Source organism: Pogona vitticeps, chromosome 2 (genome assembly GCF_051106095.1).
Source record: "Pogona vitticeps strain Pit_001003342236 chromosome 2, PviZW2.1, whole genome shotgun sequence".
Taxonomy (NCBI): Eukaryota; Metazoa; Chordata; class Lepidosauria; order Squamata; family Agamidae; genus Pogona; species Pogona vitticeps.
Genome location: NC_135784.1, coordinates 215,923,258 through 215,937,567, shown reverse-complemented (window position 1 = coordinate 215,937,567; position 14,310 = coordinate 215,923,258). Strand labels below are relative to the sequence as shown.

Sequence of the window (14,310 nt, the reverse complement as noted above, 5' to 3'; positions counted from 1 at the left end):
GGATGAGCATCGCCCCCTATAGTCGGACAGGACTGGACTAAAAATGTCAAGGGGAACCTTTACCTAGGGTTCTCCATATGTTCCAGGAAATGTGCATTGGATTGCAACCTTAATTTTTATTTTTGAAACAAGGTAATTGCCTTTGAATAAGGCTTTTTATTGTTATGAAGTGGTTGGCATTCAGAACTTGTCTCAGTGGAATAGGAAGGATGCCAAACATTCACCAGTGAACAGTGAATGAAAGGAAAGGAAAGTCTTTTCCAAGGATACTTTGAGTTGGGGGGGGTCAGAATTTGTGTACATTAACAAATGCAATAAATGAATTCCTTTTTGGCAACTATATATGCTGCCAAAAATGAGTAAGCCATGTATCTTGACAATGATCACAGAATACCCTAGATTCTAAGAGTTGTAAACGGTATAATTCTTAATACAAGGGGGATCTTAGGGTAGGAACATTGTTAGCCTTTCAATTCCAAATGTTTCCAGAGCACTCACAAATCAAGGAGAACATGAAAGATAAAATAAATCCACCTTGACAACAACAAATTAACAGCACAAGAACAGCTAGTGAGCAAACCCTAACTTTCACCACAGCCCACCTTACCTCTAACATAGGTTTCACATATACTCTAAACCAGTGGTTTCCAGCCTTGGATCCCCAGATATTCTTGGACTGCAACTCCCAGAAGCCTTCACCATTAGCTGTGCTGGCAAGGGCTTCTGGGAGTTGCAGTCCTGGAATGTTTGAGGACCCAAGGTTGGGAACCACTGCTCTAAACCTTTTAAAACACAACACCCTGCATTCCTGACTATTAATCAGGCTGTCTCAGCCTGACGGGAGCTGAAATCCAAGACATCTGGAGGCTCCATGTGGGAGAAGGCTGCTGTGATGATAGAAGTATTAGAATTCTTCCTAAACACCATAATGGATGTTACCCACAAGCAGAGTGATAGGAAGGGCAAGTAGTAGATCCTGTTTTGGAGTAGTGACTGGAGATGGGGACAAATGAAAAAAAATGGTGATTCATTTTCATCTGTTATACATCAAGGTTAACGGAGCAACGAATATGAATATACGAATATTCTTCGATGAATTGACGGATCTATCCGTCAATTCATCTGCATTTTAAACGGCTATAGTACTGGCTCCCAATGACCTAGAGACACCAAATTTGCAGGGAAGCTTTCACAGACGCTTTTCCTACAACTCCTGAAAGTTTGGTGAACATTGGATCATGGACCCCCGAGTTATATAGTCACAAAGAGGATGCCCAGGAAAGCTCCCCCCAAGTACTTAGAGACTCCAGAATCATAACAGAGCTTACTATGTATTTCCCCAACAAGCCTGCCAACTTTGGTGAAGATTGGATATTGGAACTCTGACTTATTCATCCACAAATTGGATCCCCTTGGGAGTGTTTACCACACAGGACAGAAGCCCATGGCATTGAGGGAGTTATATTTGGCCCCAGCAGAATGAGAGGTCCCTTTGGCAGAGGCATGCATGACGCATTCAGTTTCTCTTTGGCTCAGCAAAACATTACATTTGCCAGTGAAGTAGAAATTGCCCTCAGGAGGACTAGAAGCAAGGAGGTATTTGGCAGCACAGCAGGGTTTTTTGCTCCATCAGGCACTGAGGAAGTTGGCATCAGGAAAATAGGCTCTTTTGGTCCCCTCGGGGCACTGAGGGGAAAGGCAGCAGGAAAGCAGCCTTTTTTTGGCTGCATCGGGGACTGAGGTAGTTGGCAGCAGCAAAGTGGTGTGTGCTGCCCCATCAGGCACTAAGGTAGTTGGCAGCAGCAATGTGGTGTGTGCTGCCCCACTGGGCACTGAGGCACACAGCAGCAGCAAAGTAGTCTGTCTTGCCCCATTCGGCACTGAGGTAGTTGGCAGCCAGAAACCAGGCTTTGGGGCCCCATCAGGGCACTGAGAGAAAAGGCAGCAGAGCAGACTCTGGTCTTCTTCAGCAACATCAAATTTGCCTGCAAAGCAAAGGTTTTTGGCCCCAGGAGGCAACTGAGGTTGCAACTTCCAACAGCACCAGCAGCACCATCAGATGAACAAGGTCAGTGCTACTAACAGCAATTAATCCACAGGGCTGCAGGGCTGTCAGAAACAGATCAGCTCTGCAATCGGAAGCCGGGCGGTCGAGCAATGGGGCAACACCCGGACAGGCTTTGGGTGGAGCTGAGACAGGCCCTCTTTGGCACGGGGGACACCTGAAAGGCTTTGGGTGGGGCAGAGCCTGGCCTAGGAGATTCACCTATCCACCAATGTCTAACTAGATTTGCTGACAATCTTCAAAGAAACAAAGATGCTCGTTTTGAACTAGAAAGCTGGGGATTGCAATTTGGCTGCTGAGACTGCCCAGATATGATAAAGATAGCCCTCTGAGGTTTTGGGGGGCTTAGACAGGCTGGCCCTGTTGGCATGGGTTCAAGAACCAGACAAGTTCTGCACTCTGAAGTTGGGCGATGGGGCGATGCCCAGACATGCTTTGGGTGGGGCTGAAGCAGGCCCTTTTTGGCACAGGGGATGCCCAGACAGGTTTGGGTGGGGCAGAGCCCGGCTCTCTTGGCACAGGAACGCCTGGACAGATTTTGGTGGAGCAGAGCAGGCAGGCCTTTTGGAATGTAGCCGAAGTGGAAGGAGCTGCAGGATTAGGAAATTGTTCAAATGGACAGCAATGTCATTGACTTTTTGCCCCGTCAGGCTTTTTGGCCCCATAGGGGCACTGAGGCAAAAGGCAGGAGACTCTGATCTTCTTCTTCTGCAACATCACATTTTCCTGAAAAGTTACTTAAATTTGTCCCCAGGAGGCAACTGAGGTTGTCAAAGCAGCATCAACAGCAGGAGAATAGGGTGGGCAGAGCCCGGCCCTCTTGGCATGGTCAGAAGTACTTTGGAACATCACCTTCAAATCCATGCAACAGGGTTATGCCTGTACCAGCTTGGTGGGGCTGAGACCAGCTGGAAATGACACAAACATAGCCTTCAGAGGTTTTGGGGGGCTTAGACAGGCCGGTCCTCTTGGCATGGTTTGAAAAACCAGATGAGCTCTGCAGTCTGAAGCCGGGCAATGGGGTGATGGGTGACAGTCCTCTTGGCTTGTTCGGGGTGCTGGAACTGGCTCTGGGTGTGCCAAGAGGGTTAGATGGCCCTTTTGACACATTTGGGTGATGCCCAGACAGCCTTTGGTGGGGCAGAGCCCGGCTTAGGATGTGCCTTTATGTTGTAAAAACTAGATGAGAGTTAGTAACAAAACACTAACACAGTAATGAAAAAGAGAAGGTATTTTAATAACAATAAGTAATAAAATAACAATAAGTAATAAAAATATTTGGAAGTTACTCTGGATGCCCAGACAAGAGAGGCACCTGGAAACAGCAGCAGGCAGGAATTCTACAAAACTTGGCTCGCTGGGCCAACTTGACCCAGCAGGCAGGAGTTAGACTGGTGAGGCACTGAGGTAGTTGGCAGCAGCAAAGTAGACTGTGTTCCCATCGGGCACTGAGGTAATTGGCAGCAGCAAAGTGGTATGTCTTGCCCCATCAGGCACTGAGGTAGTTGGCAGGGCAGCAGCAAAGTGGCATGTTGACTCTTGCCCCATCAGGCACTGAGGCACATGGCAGGGCAGCAACATAGGCTTTTTTGGCCCCATTGGACACTGTGCAAGCTGGCAGCACAGTAGAACTGCTGCTGAGCCACTAGGCTTGTTGATCAGAAGGTCATCAGTTTGAATCCATTAGCTCCTGTGGCTTGTTGTAGATTCTGCCAACCTACTCAGGCAGTAGCCCAAGTGGACTATGGAGCACCATGTTGGTATGGGATGGCCAGACAGGCATTGGGTGGGACAGAGCCTGGCCTGGGAGACTCACCTGTCCACCAATGTCTAACTAGATTTGCTGACAACTTTCAAAAAAACAAAGATGCTTGTTTAGAACTAGAAAGCTGGGGATTGCAACTTGGCTGCTGAGACTGCCCAGGTATGATAAAGATAGCACTGAGGTTTTGGGGGGCTTAGACAGGCTGGCTGTCTTGGCATGTTTGAGTATGTCAGGCTTGATGAGATGTCTGAGTAATGTCTGAGGCAGGCATGATGGTATGGTTTAACCCATGCCAAGAGGACCAGCCAGGCTATGCCCCACCCAAAGCCTGTTTGCATGTCACCCCACAACCAAATTGCCTGGCTTCAGATTGCTGATCTGATCTGGTTTAACCCATGCCAGGAGGGCCGACTGGGCTCTGCCCCACCCAAAGCCTATCTTTGCATCACCCCATCATCGGCCCACTGGGCCCACATGACCCAGCAGGCAGACAGACACAGGCAGGGAGGGAGGCAGGGAGACGTTAATAAACTTGGTGTGCTGGGGCTTAACCCAGCAGGCAGGAAGAAGACGATAGGACTAAGCTTGGCCCACTGGGATGACTTTTGCACCTGGTCAGGTGCAAAACATATTTTAACTCATGACGGAAAACCCAAATAACATCTGGTGTGGTATGGGAAAGAAGTCGTGTGATGCAACAGGACTGTTTGCCTAGTAACGAACTCTGATTGGATGACATAGTGGGAAGGTGCGATGAGCCCTTGCCAGTTACACTTGAAAAAGGAACTTTTTGCCTATGGACATGGTCTTTCCAAGACCGACCTTTCAGTCATCCGTGACCTACTCTTCAGCCATTTGGGACTCACCCTAATGTCTTTCGAGGCGGACTGGTGGCCTACCTACATGGACTGGTTCCTATGCTTTGCTGGATTACTTTTGGACTTATGGGATTTTTCCTAAGGACTGTGCATGGACTATTTTCTATGGACTGTTCTATGGAATATTCTTTATGGACTTCTTTTCTTGGAATACTCCATATGGACTATGCTCTTGTAATTTTGTAAGGACTATGGTATATTTACTGGATTTTTCTTTTCTAAGGACTATGGGACATATAATGGATTTTTACTTTTGTTTAGGGGTTTTTATTCTATAGGATCACTGAGGACTATAGCCTTTTTATAACCTATTTGGATTATTTTGTTTTTACTAATGAATTACTGGAGTGGAACTGTTTTTATTCTTTTTAATGGCTTTTTGTGTTTTTGTAAGGTTTTTGAACACTTTTATATTTTTCATGTTTTCTTTGCCTCACTACATCTGTGTAACTAAACAGCACAATGCTAGTTTATTTGTTTTGGTTTAATTTGGCTTTGATACCTAGTAACATGCTTTTTCTTTAATAAAATAAAGATTATAAAACTCAATTGGTTTTCTGAACAGTACACTTGTCATAGGGTCATCTGAGAGTGCTGCCTCGGCCTAGCTTACTTAGAGTCCTGTCAGTGGTGCAAGTTAAGTCTAAGGACTACAAGGCCCACTTGACCTTTTCACAATAGTATCTGAGAGTACTAGGGTGTTCTTATGTGGGCAGACCTGTGAGAAGGAGTGTTGTAGCATGGCTAGCTGAATTTGGACTCATTCAGCCCATCTTAGCATGTGCAAACTCCTGATTGCTCTCTGTCCAGGCTTACACGTGTGTTCTTGGACACCCCTGTATCCGTGAAAAATGGTCATGGACCACCTCCCTCACAGAGTGATAGAGTGAGGGCAGCACTGTAGAACTGAGAGTTCTCCATGAGGGGAGGTTGTATCAGGGGGTAAAAAAAATGTAGCAACCGATGGAAGGCTTGGGATTCCACAATGGACAGGAGCCTTGGGTGGTGCCTCTCCAGATGTTGGTGGAGGGCGGTGGAGGACAGATGCCTCAGGTCTGACACCCACCGGACCACCCCAAGGCAGGCATCGCAATGTGCCAGCTGTAGGTCATGGAGTGTCGTGAAATGATCCCACATGGCCCTTCTGCCATGTTTGCCCAAATGAGGACCCACTGCCTGCCCCTGACTGCTGGCCTGGGAAGAACTCTGTGTCCCAGGGGTGCTGCTGGTCTGGGAGGAGGGAACAGAAGATTCTGGGGACTGGGGTGGGGGGAACTGTGAAGCCTGCCCTGCTGTTACTGGTTCCAAATCAGACTGGGGATCTTCAGAAACAACCAGCAACTTTTCAGAGTCCTCTAGGAAGAGGAGTGGCAGTTCTTTAAGCACTTCTGGAAGCTGTGCTTCCATGCGTACCTCCAGGGCCGCTCGAGGAGGAACAGTGGTGGTCTTCGTGGTGGTAGGAAACGTACACATGGTGTTGATGGACATGCTGCCATTGCCTAGCCTACATAGCTTCACAGCCTTCTTCCCCTTGGATTGGCCATGAAGAAATCCCTTCATTTTCTACTGCCTGCTTACCAAACCAACTAAACAAATAATAATAATAATAATAATAATAATAATAATAATAATAATAATAATAATAATAATAATAATAATAATAATAATAATAATAATAATAATAATAATAATAATAATGGAGAGAGGGAGTGACTGTGCAAATTTCATTTTTTGAATGATGGGGTGGTGGACTAATTCTTTTTCTAAAATGTGACCTACCTACCTACCTAAACAAAGCCTCCCCCCTCAGTATAATGTAATTAGGAAAAATTTTCCCCCAACACACACACACACACACACACACACACACACACACACACACACACACACACACACACACACACACACACACACACACACACACACACACACACACACACACACACACACACACACACACACACACACACACACACTGAGATGCAAGCCTCCAAGTCCCAAACTAAACTTTTGAAAACTGATTGAATAATGTAGTCCTGTCAGCTAAATACACACATGCACATGTCATACCAACAAATTCCCCCCAACCCACTGTGCCTCAGATGCAAGCCTTCACTTGCCTGAAGATGACACGACACAAACCTCCAGAATTTTTTTTAAAAAGCCGTTCCATTTAATCCATATTTATTGCTAAGAGGGAGACAACATATGTGGGATTGCCCACCTCAAATGCCAAAATAACTTGATCTGTCATATTTGTACGCTAAAAGGGGGTGAGGGTGGTACTGCTGTGTATAATAATGGCTCCTTTCTGCAATATATCCTGCATTATTCCCAGTGATGACAAATCGAAATTACACTGAAAAATTACTTAATCCAGTTATGCATTAGAGTAATGCTGAATGAATAACACAGGCCTACACAGCTTGTAATGCATCAATGTAGACAAAACCCTCTGCCATATTTTGATGGCACATCATAGAGTTAGGTACTGTGAATATAAAGATTCCCCATGACATTTAGTCCAGCCATGTCTGACTCTAGGGTGCGGTGCTCATCCCCGTTTCCAAGCCGTAGAGCCAGTGTTTTGTCCATAGACAGTTTCCGTGGTCACGTGGCCAGCACGACTAGACACAGAACACTGTTACCTTCCCACCAAGGTGGTACCTATTTATCTACTCACATTTGCATGCTTTCAAACTGCTAGGTTGGCAGGAGCTGGGACAAGACGAGAGCTCACTCTGTAATGTGGACTCAATCTTACAACTGCTGGTCTCCCAACCTCGCAGCACAGAGGCTTCTGCGGTTTAACCTGCAGTGCCACCACGTCCCTGATAGAGTTAGAGCAGGCTCTAAATTAAGGTAGAAAGAGGTAGTTGCCTCAAGGAACAGGTATTGCATAGTGTGACAAACCCAGACCTACTGGGATATGCCACAGTTTCACTAAGCTGCCACCAACCATTCCCTATAAGAAGTCACACAGACCAGGGATGGATTTTTAACAAATAAAAGAACAAGGTTTATTAAATAACACACAGGGAAAAATAAAAGGATCAAGTGAATAAGATACAGTAACGTGGCTTAGTCTCAATCATACATACACACAGTTTGGTTCACACAGAACACTCAACTTGAAGCACAGACCCTGAACCTATCAGTTCTGGCTAACCATACAGACACCTGAACCTATCAGGTTGGTACTGACTGACACACAGTAGTACCCTGTCTGACACACAGACTCCCACTCAAGCTTCTTCTCTCAGCTTTTTCTCTAGCTTCTCCCCACGCTCCACATATATATACAGTACAGCCCCTCCCCCTGATGTCCCGCCTTCCACTCCCCATAGGATGGAACTTTCCCTCCAAACCCATGACAGACAGGTAACATCAGTGCTGTATGTAACACCTCCCCTCTTTATAAGTTGTTTTGTAGGGGGAAAGCTAAGGTGCTTTTCACCAAAAAACAACCTGGTTAAAACACACAAAAACAGTTATACATACAATATCATACTTACTTATACTTACAATCTATTAGGCATTTAAACATTTACCATTAAAAATACATCAAGTTACCTTTATTCATACAAACCAACATGTTTAATAAACAGACACATTTGACTTTTTGTCATCAAAATATATACATAGTCCATGTTTCTTTCGCCGTCTTCATTCTTCAGGTCTTCTTGACAAGGCGTCGGCAACACAGTTCACTGACCCTCTGACCACCTTCACTTCAAAGTCATAGTCTTGCAGGTTTAAAGCCCACCTCATAAGTTTGCTATTGTGGGTTTTCATTGTCTTTAACCATTGCAGTGGTGAATGGTCAGTGCACAGAATAAAATGTCTTCCCCAGATGTAAGGCTTGGCCTTCTGGATCGCGTAGACTATGGCCAGGCACTCCTTCTCCACGGTTGCCAAATGTCTCTCACCTTTCTGGAGTTTCCTACTCAGGTAGGACACTGGATGCTGGTCACCATTCTCATCCTCCTGGCAAAGAACTGCTCCTACCCCGCTGTTAGACGCATCGGTGTAGATGATGAACTCCCGGTCGAAGTCTGGAGCACGCAGCACTGGATAGTTGATGAGCGCCTCCTTCAACCTCCGGAACGCCTCCTCACAGTCGCTGGTCCACGGGATGCGGTCATCAGCCTTCTTCCTCGTCAGAGGAAGCCGCAATCTCGCTAAACCTCGGGATGAACTTTCTGTAGTAGCCCACCAACCCAAGAAATGATTTGACTTTTTTCTTGGTGTTGGGTCTGGGCCAATCACGAACTGCTTCTATCTTGGCCTCGAGGGGTTTTATCACTCCTCCCCCTACTATGTGACCCAAGTATTTTATTTCTGGGCTACCCAGCTGACACTTGCTCACCTTTACTGTTAGCCCTGCTGCACTTAACCTCTGCAGCACTACCTCCAGGTGTTTCAGGTGATCTTCCCCGGTATTACTGAAGATCCCTATGTCGTCATTGTAGTCCACAGTAAAGTCACTGAGCCCTGCCAAGGTCTGGTCCATCAGCCTTTGGAATGTGGCTGGTGCATTTCTGAGACCAAAGCTCAGGACTCGAAACTCATAGAGACCAAAAGGGCTGCAAAAGGCGGTCTTTTCTTGATCCCTGGGATCAATTCTTAATTGCCAATATCCCTTTACCAGGTCCAATGATGAGATGAACCGACAACCCCCTATGGTTTCAATCAGGTTGTCTAGCCTGGGCATTGGGTAGGCATCAGGAGTGGTTACGCGGTTTAATTTCCTGTAATCTACACAAAACCTAATGCTCCCATCAGGCTTGTCCACTAGGACTATTGGAGAGGACCAAGGACTAGAAGAGGGGACGATTATGTTCTCCCTAAGCATCTCGTCCAGCTCCTTCCGCACCTTGTCCCTATAGGGTCCCGTTACTCGGTATGGGGATACTGCCTGCGGGGGTGCATCCCCTGTGTGGATCCGATGCATCACTCCCTTCACTATCCCCAGCTTGTTGGAAAACACCTGTTGATATTTAATGAGCAGCATTTTTAGTTCTTGCTGCTGGTCTTGGGTGAGTGCAGGACTGATCTTTACCTCCTCTGGGTTGTATTTTACTTCCCCTCTACCCTCCCAGAAGGGTAATTCAGCTTCCTCACTCTCAGCTGCTTTTATCGCAAATAAAACCCTCTGTTCCCCTCTGTAGTAGGGTTTTAGGGCATTCACATGAACCACCCTCCTTGCTTGGTTCTCCTCCTGCTCTATAAGGTAGTTCAGGTCTGACATTTTGGAAATGACCCTATATGGTCCTGCCCATTTGAGCTGCAGTTTGTTCTCTCTGCAGGGCCTAGGCCAAAGCACTTCCTCCCCTGGGTCAAAGTGCCTCTCTCTAGCTTTGTGGTCATACCATGTTTTCTGTCTGACCTTCTGAGCTTGCAGGTTTTCTGCTGCCAGCTCTAGGTTTCTCTTTAGGTCATTCATCAAGGTGTCTATGTATGTCACAACGTCTTGTGGGTCATCCTGGGTGATCTGCTCCCAATTTTGTTTGATCAGATCAAGGGGCCCTTTCACCCTTCTCCCAAATAAAAGTTCAAACGGACTGAACCCGGTACTGGCTTGTGGCACTGATCGATAAGCAAACAAAAGGGATTGCAGCTTCTGGTCCCAATTGTTTGGATTCTCTGCCAAGTAAGCCCTAATCATGCGCATTAGAGTCCCATTGAACTTCTCAGTTAACCCATTACTTTCAGGGTGATAGGCAGTGGTTTCCTTGTGCTTAATTCCACAGATTTGCCATAAGCGTTTCATGAGCTTCGATGTGAACGATGTGCCCAAATCTGTGATTATTTCTGAGGCAAATCCCATCCTGGACATATACCCCACCAAGGCATCTGCCACTGTGTTAGTTTCAATGTTAGTCAAGGGAATGGCTTCAGGGTACCTTGTGGCATGGTCCACAATGGTGAGAATGAACCTGTTCCCCCTCTTTGTGGCCTTGGGCAAAGGTCCCACAATATCCACCCCTATGCATTTGAATGGAGTGTCAATCACAGGCAAAGGGCACAACTTTGCTTTGGTCCTGTCGCGGCTATTCCCCTGCCTTTGACACACATCACATTGTTTACAGAACTCCCTGATCTGCTTCCCTATGTCAGGCCAGTAAAAATTCTGTGTGATTCTCTGCTGTGTTTTGTTCACCTCTAAGTGCGCAGCAAACATGTCAGAGTGCCCCCTTTGTAAGATCATGGGGCGATACTTTTCAGGTACCACTAGCTGACTTCTGATCCCATCTCCCCCTTTTGAGATATTCCTCAGGGTCTCTCTATATAAAATTCCCCTTTTCTCTCGAAATCTCACTGGGGTTTCAGGTGTTAGCTGGGCGTCTGTCACCTGTTCAAAACATTTTTGGAGAGTGGCGTCTGCCTTTTGCTCTTGACCAAATCGGCTGTCTGTGGTTAAGGTTTCCACCACAGCTTCGGAACTCCCCTCTGCTTCCGTCTCGGGCTCAACAGTACCCCCCTGAACTGTCCCCGTGGTGGCTTGTGAACGTGTAATCACTAGCACCCGTTTCACATGTTCAGCCAGGTCATTTCCCACGAGCACGGCTGCTGGCAGAGTCGATGAAATCGCTAGCCGCCAAACTCCCCTCCAGCCTTGAAAGTTCACAGGTACCTCAGCTACTGGCAGTGAGATCACCTGCCCCTCAATCCCTGCCACCTTCATGCTCTCATTTGGGATTATATATTCCCTAGGAATAATATCTGGATGGCACAGGGTCACCTGGGAACAAGTGTCCCTCAACCCCCGATACTGATGGTCAAGTATTCCTACGTCCACCCCTGCTGTTTCAAACAACTGAGAATCTGTTCTCACGAGCAAGCAGCGCTTGACCTCCACAAGAGGACCATTTTCCTCAGCCTGATCAGCAGATGTAACTGTTCCAGATTGAGTAGCCATGGCAACAGGCTCCCTCAGTGACAAGGAGCTTTGCTCTTTCTGGACACAGAACACAGCTTTTGGCTTGGTTCCACTCGAATCCTGAGGCACAATTCCTTTTAGCTGCTTTAATTTCTCACACTCTGAGATTAGATGGCCCTTTCCATGACAGAAATAACATTTTCTGCTATATTTTGAGTCTTTCTCATCTTGTTTTGGTTTTCCCTCCAAAATCTGAGGTCTTGGTTTCATGTCTGAGGGCTTCCCTTCACCATGGGCCCCTCCCCCTTGCTGGCTTTTCCCTGGTCCCTGAGAGTACTTGCTGTAGGTTTCTTTAGGTTTCCCCATCGATTTCCCCTCACCCAAGGGCTTTCTTATTTGGGAAATAAAATCTGCGATCTCGGCTGCCTCTGCCACAGATTTCGGTTTCCTTTCCCTCACCTGGAATTTCAGTTCCCCATGCAGGACTGAATAGAACTGTTCCAGCGCTATCAAGTCTTTGAGCTGCTGAAAGGTCTCTGTCCCCTCCTGAGATAGCCATTTCTCTAGCAGCCTCACCAATTGGGCCCCCACTTGGGTAAAAGTCTGCTCTGGTTTCTTGGTGATTGACCTGAATCTTTGCCTCAGCTGTTCCGCATTTATCCCATGTCTGGCAAACACCAGTTTTTTAAACTCTGCAAAATCTTTCATCAGTTCCTCTGGCATCTCTGCATAGACTTCTGCAAGGCTGCCACTGATTAAAGATTGCATGATGGTCATCTTCTCAGTTTCCCTTACTGAGAAGTCCACAAACGCTCTTTCCACTAGGGAAAAGAACACCTCAGGACAATCTCCCTTGTGGTACACAGGGAATTTCTTCAGGTCAGCTTTAGACAATTGGCCTCCCTCAGAATCCCTATTGTTATTATTGTTCTGATTCATCAGTTCCAATTTTCTTAACTCAAACGCCATTCTTTCTTTTTCCAGAGCAATTTTCTCTCTCTCTAATCCCAATTCAAATTGTCTCTGTTTCTCCCTTTCCCTTTGCTCCATTTCAAATTGCCTTTCCCTTTCCTCCCTTCTTTCTCTCTCTAATCTTTCCTCCATTTCCCTCACCCTCAGTTCATGCTGTTGGGCTAGGAGTATTTTTCTGAGTTCTGGGTTCTGTTCTCCCGTGCTGTCACCCTGCACTGAGCCAAATTCATCCTCAGAACCTTGGTCTACCTGGGGTTCCCTCACTTCACCCATTTCTGCCATTTGGCTTCGAGTCAAGGGCATAATCCCCCCCCCCAGAACAGGCTGCTTTCCAAAGTCAAGCCTCAAAATAAAGCAACCACTTTTTTTTTCTTTTGCCTCAGAACCAGCTTTCTACAGATTACTGCTGTTCTTCAGCACTAACTTGCAACAGTTGCGAGCCAGAGTCTACCCTCCTCTGCTAGGCCTCTCAGCAGGCAGGCTAAATCACTTCTACTACACAGTTTTGCCTCAGCTTTTTTCCCGCCAAAACAGGCTGCCTCAGAGCTCCCTAATCTAGTCCCCAATCTGAGGGTACACGTTCTTCTACTAGCGCACCTCCCCGTGAGGTACACCTAGAAGATTACCTACGTGCTCTCAGATTGTCCCTGACTAGACCCCCCTTGCTCTGGGCACACTTGCCAAGGCTTTGCTGGACCACTGGACAACTGGACCAGTCGTATCCCACCGCTGCCACCAATCAATGTGACAAACCCAGACCTACTGGGATATGCCACAGTTTCACTAAGCTGCCACCAACCATTCCCTATAAGAAGTCACACAGACCAGGGATGGATTTTTAACAAATAAAAGAACAAGGTTTATTAAATAACACACAGGGAAAAATAAAAGGATCAAGTGAATAAGATACAGTAACGTGGCTTAGTCTCAATCATACATACACACAGTTTGGTTCACACAGAACACTCAACTTGAAGCACAGACCCTGAACCTATCAGTTCTGGCTAACCATACAGACACCTGAACCTATCAGGTTGGTACTGACTGACACACAGTAGTACCCTGTCTGACACACAGACTCCCACTCAAGCTTCTTCTCTCAGCTTTTTCTCTAGCTTCTCCCCACGCTCCACATATATATACAGTACAGCCCCTCCCCCTGATGTCCCGCCTTCCACTCCCCATAGGATGGAACTTTCCCTCCAAACCCATGACAGACAGGTAACATCAGTGCTGTATGTAACACATAATAACACTTGGCTTTTTCCCCTGAAGACTCCACCTTATCCCCATTCCTCTTTATGGAAGAATAAAGCTTTCTGTGCCCCGTGGCCTGTTCCATTCCCTGGCATCCCATCACCTTCACTGAAGATTCAACTGGAACATTGCATATATGGAATGGAATGTTTTTCCCCTTCCCTTGTCTCGAACACGGGTTCGAAAACACACGTGTAAGCTTGGACAGATAGCAATCAGGAGTTTGCACATGCTAAAATGGGCTGAAGAGTCCAAATTCAGCCAGCCATGATACAACACTCCTTCTCACAGGTCTGCCCACATAAGAACACCCTGGTACTCTCAGATATTATTGTGAAAAGGTCAAGTGGGCTTTGTAGTCCTTAGACTTAACTTGCACCACTAACAGGACTCTAAGTAAGCTAGGCCGAGGCAGCACTCTCAGATGACCCTATGGCAAGTGTACTGTTCCGGAAAACAAATGAGTTTTATAATCTTTATTTTATTAAAG

The 14,310-nt window shown here is 46.6% G+C and overlaps 1 protein-coding gene across 1 annotated transcript; it reads right to left on the bottom strand.

Annotated features, from left to right (window-relative positions):
• Nucleotides 1–3,015: 3,015 nt before the first annotated feature.
• Nucleotides 3,016–13,696, bottom strand: LOC144587066 (uncharacterized). Its single transcript, XM_078386415.1, has 2 exons — nt 8,982–13,696; nt 3,016–3,135 (listed from the first exon to the last, which is right to left on the bottom strand). Exons 1-2 carry the CDS (start codon nt 12,864–12,866, stop codon nt 3,016–3,018), a joined length of 4,005 nt encoding a protein of 1,334 aa, XP_078242541.1. The 5' UTR covers nt 12,867–13,696.
• Nucleotides 13,697–14,310: the final 614 nt, after the last annotated feature.